General features: G+C 44.7%; 1 protein-coding gene and 1 long non-coding RNA gene across 2 annotated transcripts; one reads left to right on the top strand and one right to left on the bottom strand.

Moving 5' to 3' along the window:
• Positions 1-982: 982 nt before the first annotated feature.
• On the bottom strand, positions 983-5,744 carry CCDC51 (coiled-coil domain containing 51). The gene is made up of 5 exons (XM_064667450.1): positions 5,670-5,744; positions 4,032-4,284; positions 3,550-3,896; positions 3,055-3,219; positions 983-1,862 (listed from the first exon to the last, which is right to left on the bottom strand). Exons 3-5 carry the CDS (start codon positions 3,865-3,867, stop codon positions 1,086-1,088), a joined length of 1,260 nt encoding a protein of 419 aa, XP_064523520.1. The 5' UTR covers positions 3,868-3,896; positions 4,032-4,284; positions 5,670-5,744; the 3' UTR covers positions 983-1,085.
• LOC135420253 (uncharacterized) lies at positions 5,654-10,562 on the top strand. The gene is made up of 4 exons (XR_010433431.1): positions 5,654-5,759; positions 5,837-5,892; positions 8,232-8,319; positions 10,388-10,562. It is a non-coding gene; the product is annotated as an uncharacterized LOC135420253 (long non-coding RNA).
• The last annotated feature ends 3,026 nt before the right edge of the window (positions 10,563-13,588 follow it).

A 13,588-nucleotide genomic window follows, 5' to 3' on the forward strand; every position in this document is an offset into this window, starting at 1 on the left:
TTTTGCAGTTTGTCCATGCACAAAACATTAGGAGTCATTTTACCAAGCAAGTAGAAATTTTTGCCCTTAAGTTTTTTGTTTGTTTCTGGTTTTATTTAGATCTAGGTACAATGCAGGTCCCATGTCTGTACAGCATGTCTCGTGTATCATGTATATCCCCAGGCTCTGTCACTTGGTCCAGCAGTGGCCACAGTGCTGGGCAGTGCAGAGGTTGTAGAGCCTTGTGGTGTCCTGGTAGAGAAGAAGAGGAGCCATGGGGAGACACTGATGGCTCTGGGGGAGCACAGGACTTAGGGGGGTCACCTCAGCTCAGCTCTGGCACTGTGCCACTGGAAGATGATGCCTCCTTGTGCCCCCAGCTGGGGAGAGGGGAACAGTGGGGATGGCAGGACATCAGAGCCCATGGGGCCGGGCCCCAACACTTGGCTGTGCCAGCAATAAACGTGTCTGAAGCCCAGAGTCTCAAGGGGCCTTGGAGGCAGCCAGGGGCTGCAGCTGATGGGCCCTGGCAGTGCCTGCTGCATGGAGCTGAGGGTCGGGGCTGGGTAAGGGCATGTGGCTGAGGCTGGGTCAGAGTGTCTGGGGATGTACCTGATTACACTACGGGGCCTGTCTTGGGCAAATGGGGGCAGTGGGGAGGCAAATTGGGGCCCAGTGGGGCAAGTTAGAGCCTGATGGGGACATTTGGGACCGCTGTGGGGTGACATGGGCATTGGGAGCAACAAGGGGAACAACCTGGGGTCTGCTGGGGGCCATTTGGGGCCCCATGGCTGCAATCTGGGACTCAGAGGGCCATTTGGGGATGCTGTCTCCATATACAAGACTAGACAGTAAGAGTGAAACAGTGAATGAAATCAACAGATCAACTGTGGCAATTCCTTTGCTTGTTAAATGCACAGCACATGACAGAGACTTAACACGGATCCTGCAGCAGAAGATGGACCACGGCTTTACAAGTTTTTCAAATATACAGGAGAAGGCATAACGAGAAACGCTAAGGCAGCTTTATTTGGACTTGTACTCTAACTACTTAGAGTGCAAGTTTACCTTTATTAATCTAGTAAATTGTGGCAATTGATCAGGGATCAGTTCCCTTTAAGTATAATATAGAGTACAGGCAGAGTAATAGCAAACATAGCACACGTCAGTGCAGTGCTGTAAATAGAACTTCTCTTGATTTGTGTTTCCAGTCTCCGCTCGGTATCACACAATTCTAAAATCACATCTCTCACAGCAGAAGCCTGGCCCTTGCCCTCCCCTGAAGACCTCGGGATCACCCTTTCCGTAGGTCTAGAGTGGATCGCGAGTTTGACACTCTGCATCTCAGACAGCACCTGTGCGACACTTTCCTGCAGACTGTTAAACTGCTGCTGTAAACTCCCTAGACATGAACTGACTTGTTTAATGTAGTTTAGCTGTTCGTTTAAAGGAGTTAAAAGTGAATCTAGTTTTATGGAGTCATTCCTGGTTTCTCTAGTTAACAAAGCGCCCTCTTTTACTCCTCGCGACGCTGTTGTTTGCAGCACACTTTTCAGGTCTTCTATGACATCACTGAGATCCTTCTGCTGTGAGTAATGGCTGGAGGCCTGTTCTTTGATGGCTTCTTGTAAATTTATTGGGCCCTTTTGTGCTTCAAGCACCAAGACTTTCAATTCTTGCAGCCTTACTCGATTTACATAGGTGGAACCCAGAACACCTATAACGGCTCCCAGCACAGAACCAATAATAGACCAGTTCTTAGTTTTTTCAGCTCTTGTGCGCTCTTTCTCATGGCTTTCCCTTACAGCTGCAGAGAAGAGAGAGAATTTTTCTCTCTCTGATTCTTCTGCATTTAAATATGCAGCTCGGTACCTCTTCTCTTCCTGCAAGAAATATAGTGATTAAAGGAGAAGGTATAATATGAAGCTATATAGCCTATAATAAATTAAAAAAGTCCCATAAACCCCGAAACCCTGATGCAGATGAAGGAAGGAAAATTGGGAACATCCATTAGTTCGGTTTCAGAAATTTTCCCTTAAATGTGGGATTTTCTTTATTAATCCTACTTAAGTCAATGAGACATCATTTTAAGTCAAAATTGAGAAACGGAAAAGGTTGTCAGGAATCACAGCTGAAGATCCTGTACATGAAAATCTGTCAAGTGCTGATGACAGAAAAAGGGTATGAGTTCACTTTTTCAGCCCTGATAACTTCTCCAGACACCACCCTTACTACACCGTTCACTTTCAAATCCCTTCAGAGGGCACTGAAAATAGGACTGAAAAGGACATCTCAGATAGTTTCATCTGATGAACACACTTCTTATTCTTCTGCATTCTCTATTTTACCCCTCTTACAAACAAACATCTTCCCTTTCTTCCTGCCTCTCTCCGAATTATTTTTCCAAGTACATATTTCTTTTGTGAGATGGCACCACCACCTTACAGACAGCAGTGACTTGAATTCTACCCTTCTTCATGGTCATGCAGAGCTTAAGTCTCATCCAGACAAATCTGATCCCATATTTAGACAATTACAGCTCTCTAGTTCTTTCCCAGTGTTCTACCCACTGATGCAGGAGCTCAGTTTTCTCTCAGACATTGGTACCCACTCCTTGCCTGAACTTTGCCACAGGTGTACCTGCTTCCAAGCCTGCTCCTGCTGTTCCTGCAGTTTGATCTGCATTTCCTGGGTGTCACAGCCACAGAAAAAGCAGCTGAATTTTCATGGATTAACCAGAAAGAGTTTCTCTCATCATATGGAAGGTTAATTCACTGAATGGCAGCTTTTTCTTGACTACTCATGTACAGGTCACCACTACAACAACTAATTCTCTAGGCGCATTATCTGCAGTTTTCTTCTCCAAATTTACTACCCTATTTTAGCATTAACATATACAATTTGCATAGTGGATCAAACCACTGATAATAATTAACTAAAGCAAGGATCCTAAGAAGTTAACTCGGATCACTTTCTTCAGAACTGAACTGCATCTACAAAAACAGCCACTAGTGATGGAAGCAAAGCACACAAATTTTCAACACATTTGGCAATGCTTAAGTACCAACAAATTACCTGCAGCAACCTGTGTTCCAGAGTAGCCAGTTCTAAATACTGGGTGTCATCCCGAGAGACCCTGTCTAAGCGGTCCCGAATTTCCTTCAGTTTAATCTGTTGGGCTTCTACATTTTCACGAGCCTCTCGTACTATCCCCCGAGCTATCATAAAGACATTTTCTGCCTGAGAAGAAAGAGCATTTATTTTAGAAACTTATTACCATACAGACCTATATTGCTATTCACACAATTTTTTTTGGGAGGTGGACCTGGGGTGGGGGGAGGAAAAAAAAACCAACAACAAAACAAACCACACTCCATTTCAATCCAAGAGATAAAGTCTATTTACTACATGCATAGCCTGGAACACATTCACAGTACCTGCACAGTCAGTCAAAGCAGAAAAAAAAGACATGATTCTCCTTGGAGGATCTTTCCTGCCTCACAGCCAGTGATTATGCTACACATAGCTAAACTCATAAGTTTTAAAATTCCACATTATCTTCATGTTTACCTCTGTTACTTTCCCTTGAGCCTCTCGAACTTCATTAATTCCAACAAATTCTTCATATCTGTCCCACCAATTCTTGCATGTTGCAGACACTTTTTGAAGGGAGTTTTTTCCCATCACAGTCCCAGTTTCTGTGAGCCGATGAAGGAGGCCCATGGCCATTTCTATGGCAGACTTGGCTTCAGGTCTCTTGGGCTCTGAGGAGCAGTAAGTCCTCACTACATGTAAATTCATTTTGGGACTCCACTTCATCAACGAATGGTGGTATTGCAGGCCACAGGACACTGAGGACACACTTGATTTATATTTCATTGGCCCCATGTCTTCAACTTAATCACTGAGTAAATGTGCTACAAGTAAGAGGAATAAAAATAAAAGTTATTGAAGTATAGCTGATTTATAGCTCTTAAAACTAACTACATGTGTACCAAAACCAACCAATTCAAGAATGGCTAAACCATTGCTGGTTTTACACCACTGCTTACCTAGAAAACTTTCCACGATTTCAATAAAGTGCAATTGTGCCACAGATTCCTGCTTTTCTGCTGTTAGGAAGTACTCCCACCATGCTTCATGCTTCTTGATTATTAATTCACTCACGGCGTGAACACCAGTCATGTGCAGATCCAGGGCCAGCAGGAGTAGCTTCAGAAGAATTTAGTGCTTCAGCACAGCAGCGACTGCACTATGAAATTCTGCCTTGTGGTTTCACACCTGGTTTCACAGGTACTCACAACTCTACAAAAGACAGAAAAAGAAAAAAGACAGAGAGGGGAAAAAAATCTTGTTAATAAAAGTGGTGTGGCTCGATCATTTCCTTTATCTTACACTGTGCCAGATACATGACGTGTTGAAGGGTGAGCAGACAAAAAATAAAAGACAAATAAAAAACACATAAATGCTGAACTGAACACAAGAAGTATTCCCATGACAGTGCCTAGAAAAGGCACCTCCTACAAAAGGAAGAGCCACAAGATCGGAAAAATCTCATATAATGAACACACAGCTGGGCTGCATTTTAAAATGAGCTTAAAATTCTTGCCTACACTGCAAAAGCAGGCTGCTAGTTATGGTTTATTGTCTACTATTGTAAATATGATCTTAATTTTCTACTGAGCACATTCCTCCAAAAACTGGAAACAGGAAAACTTTCAAATAAGGTTTAATATGAAATTTGAGTATGACTATATTAGGTTTTGACTAATAAAATATAAAACCAGGAATTACTGAGAAAGCTTGATAGCTGTTGCAGAGTATTTTTAATTATTTTAAAACAATAAAACAATGTTAATTTTAGGTGGCTATACAGGCATCTCCACAAGAAAGGGTTGTTCCAACTGGAAAATGGTTTTTCATCAGCTTTTTAGCTTGGCTAGCTAATTTTGAACACCACAAGTTCATTCCCTGCTGAGTATTTCTAACAAATAGTAATAACGCCAAGTGGCACTATGAAAATCTTAGCAGTTGTTTTATATGCATAACACATAAGATCAAACCCAGAAGGCATGGAAATGAAGTGAGTTCTCTCTCCTTCCAGCATCACTCACACATGTCCCTGTTTACAACACCTACTCTTATGTTGCAGGCCATGTAATAAACCTCAGCTCAACTTTGCCTGTTCCAGACTGCAAAATTCCCTCTTTTAATCGCATTACTACACGAAGAGCTTTAGCAAAAGTTCAGCCTATTGGAGTATAGCAAAAAGAGGGAGAAAGCTGAGATTTTAAGGAGAATTTCTATGCAGACAAGTCACATACAGCCAGTGAAGAGAGTGATCTCAGCCTGAGCTCACAGGACACAAGAAAGTTACGAGAGGTTAACCTGAGATAACCTGCCTGCTCCCCTCTTGCTTCCCTTGTAAGAAACGCTTTTTCCGCCTGCAGCCCTTCACAAACACGCCTCCAAAAACTGCCGCACACACCGAGAGCCGGTGCCGAGCCAGACCCGTTTTTACGGGTCCCGTCTCATCCCGGCCAAAAAAAAGGCGAACGCAGAATTCCCGCCGCGCGCCCCCAACCCGCAGCCGGGTCTTCCCCCATGACCGACACCCTCCGTCCCCTCCCCTTCCCCGCCCGGGGGCCCTTTCCCCGCCGCCCCCCGGCCCGGCCCCGCCGCTCCCGTACCTACCCCGGCCCCGGCGGAAGCGGCGGCGGAAGGGGCGGGAGCGGCGGGAGCGGCGGGCGGAGCGAGCGGAGCCATGTCGGGCCGGGAGGGTAAGGCCGGGCCCGGGACCCCCCGGTGCCGCCCGCCCGGCCCCGCCCGGCCCTCACTGTGTCCTCTGTCTTTGCAGGCGGCAAGAAGAAGCCGCTGAAGCAGCCGAAGAAGCAGACGAAGGACCTGGATGAGGTAGGGCGGCGGGGGAGGCCCCGGGGGCTCAGCTCCGGCGGGCCCGGCTGCTTTGGGTGTTCCCTGACGTTTACAAGAGCACCTCAGTGACAGGACAAGGGGGAATGGCCTCAGATCGAAAGAGAGTAGGTTTAGATGATATATTAGGAAAAAATTCTTCACTGCGGGGGTGGTGAGGCCCTAGCACGGGTTGCTCAGGGAAGTTGTGGATGCCCCATCCCTGGAAGTGTTCAAGGCCAGGTTGGACGTGGCCCTCTCTATGGCCCCTCCCTATGGCAAGGGGTTGGAACTGGATGATCTTCAAGGTCCCTTCCAACCCAAACCATTCTACGGTTGCATCCCCCCCCCGTTCCTGGTGGATGCAGCAGTGCTGCCTAATGGAGGAGCCTGGAATGCCCTTGCTGAGATCGGAAGTCTATCAGACAATCACTCTGGTCCCAGGAGCCTGAGACAGGGTACAAACAAAGTAGTTTGAATAAATTAAGTGCTAGTGGATCGTGTGTTAGAGATACTCAAACATAAGGGCTCAGAGTATGGGTGTCAGCTGCTGTTTCTGAGGATAGTGGATGATGGATGAGGCACCACTGACTGGAAAAAGGCAAATACAGTGTCTCTTTGAAAAAGGGGAAAAAAATCATAGCTTTCTAAATAAGCTTTATTGTTAGAGAAATGGTAGAACCAATTAAGGACTTACAAAGATCCAAGTTATAGTAATATAAAAATTAATAGCCATTGTGGATTTTAATAAAACTGTGGCAAACAAAGGAGGTTCTCTCCTGCAGTGCATGAGCATAAACCCCAGGAGATATGAGGTTATTGTTGCCAACTCATGTAGTGTTCTCAAATGCAAGGCAAGAATGGGGCCTTGGAAGGTGATAGAAGGTGATGGTGCATTTTGCTGAAATGCTGCACTCTCAAAGCATTGTCTGCAAGGATGTGCTGAGTGAGGTTTTGAAGGATTTTGTGTTTGATCAGAGTCTGAGTAATATTTTGATTGGTGTCTTGGGTGGTTGACTGACTGACAATATGGCTTATTCTTTTGGTAGGAAACAGAAAATCTGGAGGAGCCACAGACTGTCAGAGACAAGACTAGTGCTCAAAGAAATCTTAACAAATCGGGGAAAGTTTGAAAAAAATGGATTATTTAATTAAGCATATATGCTAAATCCCTTTCTTTGAAAAGATTGATGAAGTTATAAAATATGAGCAGAATGACTGGCTAAACTGCAGGTCCACATGAAAGGATCATATACTGAACACCTGCAAAATCAGGTGTTGCAAAAGAAGAAAATCATGAAGATATATTAAAAAAAGTCTTGTGTGTTAAACATGATGTAATATTTATTTTTCCTCTCAGCCCTGCAGTACTGCAAGTACTTAGGGGCAACACATTGCAAGAAAAAAACCCACAGAAGTGAATAAACATGAGGGATTAATTTATTAGGAAAGACACTTTAGCCTACAGGACATAAAACAACAAACAGGAGAACCTGGAGATAGAAATGGAATATTCTGTTCTGTGAGGAGTAGGTAGGAGAAGTAATAGGGTGACATTGCAGTAAGAGAAGCTTTAACTGAAAGAAGAGGAAAGCTTTGCAGTTACAAAGGTAGTTGAGACATGGACTGGATTGGTGAAGAGTCCATGGAATCTCATTTGTCAAGGTCCTCAGTTTCGTTACCCAAAGTCCTGAAGGCCAAGAAAAAAAACTGTGTTCCCTTTCAGTCTTGATATCTGTTAAGAATGTGTGATTGAGGGACACAGTATGTCTGAGCTGTCCTGAATTCCAGAGGCTGTTCCAATAGGGATGTTCAACAGCTGGCTTGCCTGTACATTTTGCCAGCAGTCTCAATAGATTTCTTGGAACTAATACAAATATATGAAACCCAGCAAAAAGTGACTTATGTGTGAGAGGATTTATTTGAAATTAATGCTTTTTTAGGTAAAAGCAACCTTTTTACTTACATCCTATGTAATCCCAAGTTTTGTTGTGCACCAGGCTGCATGTGCCACTGATGGCACGTTAGTGAATGGTGTTAGTGCAAACATTTGTCATTCAGAGGGATCATAATCTCAGAACAAGGTTTTGCCAGGGGAAATAATTCCAGAAAGACCAAACATACAAAGTTAAAGTTTAGCCATTGTGTTGTGGTACAGTAAAAACCTTGGTGATAGTTCTGCGAAGTTTTGCACGTTTAGCAGCATTCAGCCATCCTGCCTTGGTGCAGTCAGGTGTTGGTTGCTGCTGAGCATTACATTTGTTTCTCAGTGCTTGTCAGTTGTTCTTCAATTTTGGGTGGGGGGAAGAGATGTTAAGAAATGCTGCTGTTCTTTCCTTTAGACAGATCTGGCATTCAAACAAAAGCAGAAGGAGGAGCAAAAGAAACTTGAGGAGATGAAAGCAAAAGCTGCTGGAAAAGGGCCTCTGGGTAAGTGAGGTGCCATCCTGACAGGAGAGATGGAGGACTTGCTGACTTCAAAAATTTAATGTTTTTTCTTGACAAACATGAAAAGGCAGGTACCTCTGGGTTATTTGACATAGACCAGCAAGTTGATGGCAGGTACAGATTATATGTAACAAATAGAGGCTATTTATTTTTCTTTCTTTTCTTTGGCTGTGCAATTTCACCCCCAAATTCCTGATGCAGGTTCTGGTTTAGCAGGTAAAACACTGTGTTTGGCACGCTGACCTGTTCTGGTGGGGTGTGCAGAGACACTCCTACTGTTATTTTAGCATACCAGCCTTTTCTTTCCAGGTGTATTATATGTAGGCTTTGCCACAGTGTTCCAAGTTTAACAAATCCAGTGCTTGTCCTCTGAGAGGATGAATTTCTTCTATAGCGGGAGAATCATGTCAGAAAAAAAAAAAAGATGGCTGGAAATCAGTCTGGCTTCAACCTTTTTGCCTTTAGACTGTAAAGGATGTGGTGTCACAGAGGAGAGTTCACAGGGTGCATCTTGGTGGCCCATTGAACCTGGTCTCTGTCTCAGTGACAGCAGGAGACTGTTAATGTGAGTCTGCACTCACAGACTGTCCAACTCCACACTTGGCTTCCTATTCTTCAGCAAACTTTCAGTCTTGAAAGGTCCCAGAAAGACCTTTCCAATAGTCCCATAGTTTCACTAACAGCCTTTGCTATGGAATCTTGTTGGATGCTGTGTGAAAATGTAATTATGATGATATGGATTCACTTTATCCATACACATAATTATAACCTCAGAGTTCCAGCAGGTCACTGAGGAAGGATTTACTCTTTACAGAAGTCCTTTTTAACTTTCAAAACACTGTTTATCCCTTTGCTTTGTTCCAGACTCTCTTATCTTCTAACAGATCAAGGTCAGACTGCATCTGTAGTTACCCAGTTCTTTACAGAACCTATTCAGTATCTGGGAGCTTTGCTGGCAGTCAGTGAGTCCTCTGACATTGTGGCTGTACTGATGTTTCAAATCTTAGCCAGCAGTTCTGCATTTTCTCGTTAGAACTTGTTGGTGCTGTTGGAGGAAGTGCCATCCAATCCCATTGACTTGGGGTGGTTCTTGTTTATCTCAGATTGATCTAGCTCTTCTCATTTATCCCTGTACAAAAAATGTGTGGGTGTGGGACTCAGAATGTCTTTGGTGTTACAGAGCGATGGAAAAGAATTCCTTGAACCTCTGTTCTGTCCTTACCATCCTAAACTCGTTCTGTGTAGGTCGCTTCAACTCACAGATCTTCATAGTTCTTTCCTGCCATTATTACTCTGCCTTTTTCTAGGCTGAATGTCAGTCATGTGGTCCTTGTCTGATGCCTGCCAAAGCAGGTAACAATTGCTATGTTACTGTGGCAGGCTCAGCCTGTTCCCAAGAGCCTCAGCAAGGCAATGCTGCTGGAATCATGGTGCACTGCAGAGACTGTTGTTGACCCTCGGTCCTTGCAGCCTGTCTTGGTGCAGCCTTGCTGTTCCCTTCCCACTGGTTATACCTGACACATGGGGTGAAAAACAGCATTTACAAAAAATGTCACACTTGTTGCTGTGTCAGTACGTGGTGTTCTTTCACCCTGCTTTAGTGTCTTCAATAATAGGACTGCAGGGAACAGATAATTCCAGAGAACTAGAATTCTCATTATTCCAGTACCTGCTTCTGTAGACCTTTGATCCCAACTTTTGGCTTTGGTTGCTATAGGGATAATGATGAATTTATTTCCTTAGCCTCGAATTTGATTTGACCAGACTATGCTCCTGCTGTATAAGAAATAAACATTAACAATGGAGGAACAGGAGGAACTCTTGAAATATTTAGTTCTGTTGTAGATTCATGGGGCATATTTGCTTCCAGGAGAAACTTAGTTTCTAATGTTAAGTCAGTCACTCATTCAGAGTAAAGTGTGTGAGATGAAAACCAGTGGGGATCTGGGCTGTACAGACGCCCAAGGGGGGAATCGACTTTATGAGGAACTGAATTTGTAGCTGAACTGTGTCACAGTCATCTAACCAGCTGTGTTGTTTCTTTTGGCAGCCAGTGGTGGAATAAAGAAGTCTGGCAAAAAGTAGTTTGATTAAACTGCAGGGTAAGAAGTGATCGAGTTACTCAATGGATTTGCAGACTTCAGAGAGTCATGAAAACTCACTGTCATTTTGGGAACATTGTACATTTTGTTTAGTCTGAATAAATACTTTTTGTTAAGATGTGATACTTTCTCTTTATATCTCGGTTTTGTTTAAAAATGGCTTTACTGTTTTATACTGGAAATGAAATGTGACCTTGTGCACCCTGAGTGCATCTGCTGGGGTTGGTAGTCATTTGCAAGAATAAATTTCAATTTCTGCCCTCTTTTGACAATGGGAGACAGGGTCTGAGTGTTAAAATCTGCAGAATTTTAATCTGGAGCTTTAGGTTTAGCTGCAGTTGTTTGAGATGTGTGCTCTTGTAAGAGCTGCAAGTTTTCTCTAAAGAAAACTTGTCAGCACCTTGGGGTCTGTCAGTCTCCAAAACAACAGTCCGTTCTGTGTTCTTCCTTAACAACATTGCAATGCCCTATAGTCCCAGTGCCTCCTGGACGTACACTTGCCTTTGTCCTACAACTAGTCACTACACCATGTTTTCCTGAACTTCTGCATATTGTCATCACAGCTCCTTTACATTCATGGAATGCCTTGAGTGGGGGGAGAAGGGAGGGGAACAGTCCTTATGAGACTGTACTTTTAAAATGCAGAGCTGTGGCAGTACACTGGGTGTGGAAACCTCAAGGAAGAGTATGATGATCCCAAATGCAGAGCCTTTCTTACTGAATAGTAAGAGTGGGACGGAGACTGCTCCTGCTGTCAGGAGGGGTGGGTGATGGCTGCAGGGAAGGAATGGCTTCTGTGGACAAGGAGGCACTCGGGCTGCACCGGGGGGAGCTACATGGGAAACCTGGGCTCGTACACATTCTGGACTCATAAGGAAGAGAGCGCAGGTCTTGGTCGTCAGCGCACGAGGTGCAACTAAGAGGGTTTCCTTGTTAAAAAAGACATTTTTAGAGGGCTGGGGGCGGGACCGGGCGGGGCCGCGCCCGGGGTCCCTCAGCGCGCCCGGGCTCTGCCGCCCCCGCGCGGCGGCCGCGGGAACTGCGGGGGCGCGGGGCCTCCATCGCAGGGGTGCGGCTGCGCACGCGCAGCGCTTCCCGCCGCCCGAGCTCCTGGGGCGGCCCTCCGAGTGCCCACAGTGCCCTCAGAGTGCCCACAGTGCCCACAGTGCCCTCACAGTGCCCTCAGAGTGCCCTCAGTGCCCTCAGAGTGCCCACAGTGCCCCTGCTGCCCGGCGGTGCCGCCCGTTGTAGCAGCCTCAGCTCTCGTGCCAACAGTTCACAGTCGGATCAGGTCCCTGCTGCCCTCCAAAGGGGTGAAAACCAGCCTTTGGCGGCACCAAGAGAGTTGTTGACTCTAAAGGTACTGCTCTGGAGAACAGATTGAGTCCTGCCAACTCACAGAGCTGGTGAAGGCCGGAATTCGCGCTTGAATGATTTGTGTGTTTTGGATAAAGGTAACTTCTGTGTCAGAAAAATGTTCCCACAAAGATATAGGACAAAGGTGCCTTAGATATGGAGCAGGGACTGCCCTGGCTCTGTGCAATGGCTGAAGGCAATGAGAGCCACCACTGGTGCATTTTGGGGCACAGCTCAGTTCCAACACATGAAACACAACCACAGGCACTGTGCTCACAGTTCTGCGTGCTCAGAGTGAAAGCAGAAGCTGTACTTACATCAGTCATACACTGAAGGGGGCACATCCTTATCCACGCTGCCCATGTGCACACCCATTTTCCGCTGGTATCAAAGTAGGTAACGTGGGAGGAATGGTTTAAAGGAGAAGGAAGAGAGACAGGGAGACAACATCCTCTAGATCTGGCCAGATTATGAGAGAAATAAAACCCTGGCAGTGTATCAATAAGAAATTGTTTGCCCCAGGAGGTACTGAATGAAATGAATGAGGTTGCCAATCCCAGCCAAGCTAACTTGAGGTGGTCTGAGTAGAGGACAGTGAACAGAGATGTGTGCTCTACAGCATGAGACAATATGCAAAAGCCTTTCAGCCAAAAATCAAGACAAGAGGGAAGAAGACCAAATGGCAAAGTGACAGATCTCTGCTGTGGGAGAGCTGTTCTCAATAGGCTTTACTTTAATGCAGGCACTCAACTGCCCTCCTGGCCAAGAGTCCTCCTGTGTTTTATATTAGGCTGTGGAAATGAAGCTGAACAAAGGAACAGTTTGATTGTATCTTTTTGCATAATGTTATGTAATAAATGGCATTTCAGTCCTTACTGCAGCTCCAGCTCAATGTTAAACTAATGCAAAGACAATATAACTCCTAAATCACATATATACATAAAATGACAATGGTCTGAAGGGCACAGAAAAAACAAAGTCCAAAAGGCAGTAGGAAACGGGTGTCAATTAAAATAGCAGCAGAATAGATGCAAATATTCTTTGCAGGGAAATCCTTTGAAGGATACAATTGCCATAATCATTTCAAGTCAAGCTCTACTGTTTTATAGGACTTTTCCCACTCTTTAGAGTTAGTTCAGCTCTAAGGAAATCATACCCTGCTCTGAACGGCTTCCAGATACTGATTCATGTGAGGTCTCAAAAAGGAAGCTTCTCTAGTGTAAGTAAGCCAGCCTGGAGAACTGGATGTGAACTTCTGCTCTGCCACAGATTTGCTTCGTGACCTTCTGTAAGACATTTTGCATTCTAGTTTCCTTCGAAATGGGGAAAGTGGTATTCTCTTACTTCAGAATAAGATTCTGAGACTTAATTAATAAATAATTGTAATGTACTGTTCCTGCTCTGCAAATTCCAGTGCAAAAGCCTGCGATGTAGGAGCTGAGGCTAAATCAGAGTTTGAGGACAGAGAATGTGCTCTGCATGTTGCTAAGCTTGCTCAGTCACCTTGAACATGTCATTGTTCACCAGACTTTGCAGAGCAGCCTGAGATCCAGCTGAATCACACAAGAGCACATCAGCTGTCTCTTTGGCCAGTTCACTGTTGCATTCAGTTGTTCGCTATTTTGACATTATCACTGCCATTTAACAGTCTACAAAATTGCCCAATCTAGCCTGCTTTTCTAGGTCTTATCCTTGTATGAGATTTTAAAAGACAAGTGGAGGCATCTAAATTACCTTCAGAAATAAAAATCTTCTACATGACAAGTAAGTATTATTCTCATTTACTAAGATCC

The sequence above is a fragment of the Pseudopipra pipra genome, chromosome 11 (assembly GCF_036250125.1).
Source record: "Pseudopipra pipra isolate bDixPip1 chromosome 11, bDixPip1.hap1, whole genome shotgun sequence".
In the NCBI taxonomy this organism is placed as follows: Eukaryota; Metazoa; Chordata; class Aves; order Passeriformes; family Pipridae; genus Pseudopipra; species Pseudopipra pipra.

Excerpts from the sequence above, each read along its gene's own strand:
- CCDC51 (XM_064667450.1), bottom strand. The coding sequence starts at position 3,867 with ATGGGGCCAATGAAATATAAATCAAGTGTGTCCTCAGTGTCCTGTGGC. Across the intron at positions 3,220-3,549 it reads CTCAAGGGAAAGTAACAGAG|GCAGAAAATGTCTTTATGAT; the intron begins GTAAACATGAAG and ends CTTTCTTCTCAG. Across the intron at positions 1,863-3,054 it reads TGGAACACAGGTTGCTGCAG|GAAGAGAAGAGGTACCGAGC; the intron begins GTAATTTGTTGG and ends TATTTCTTGCAG.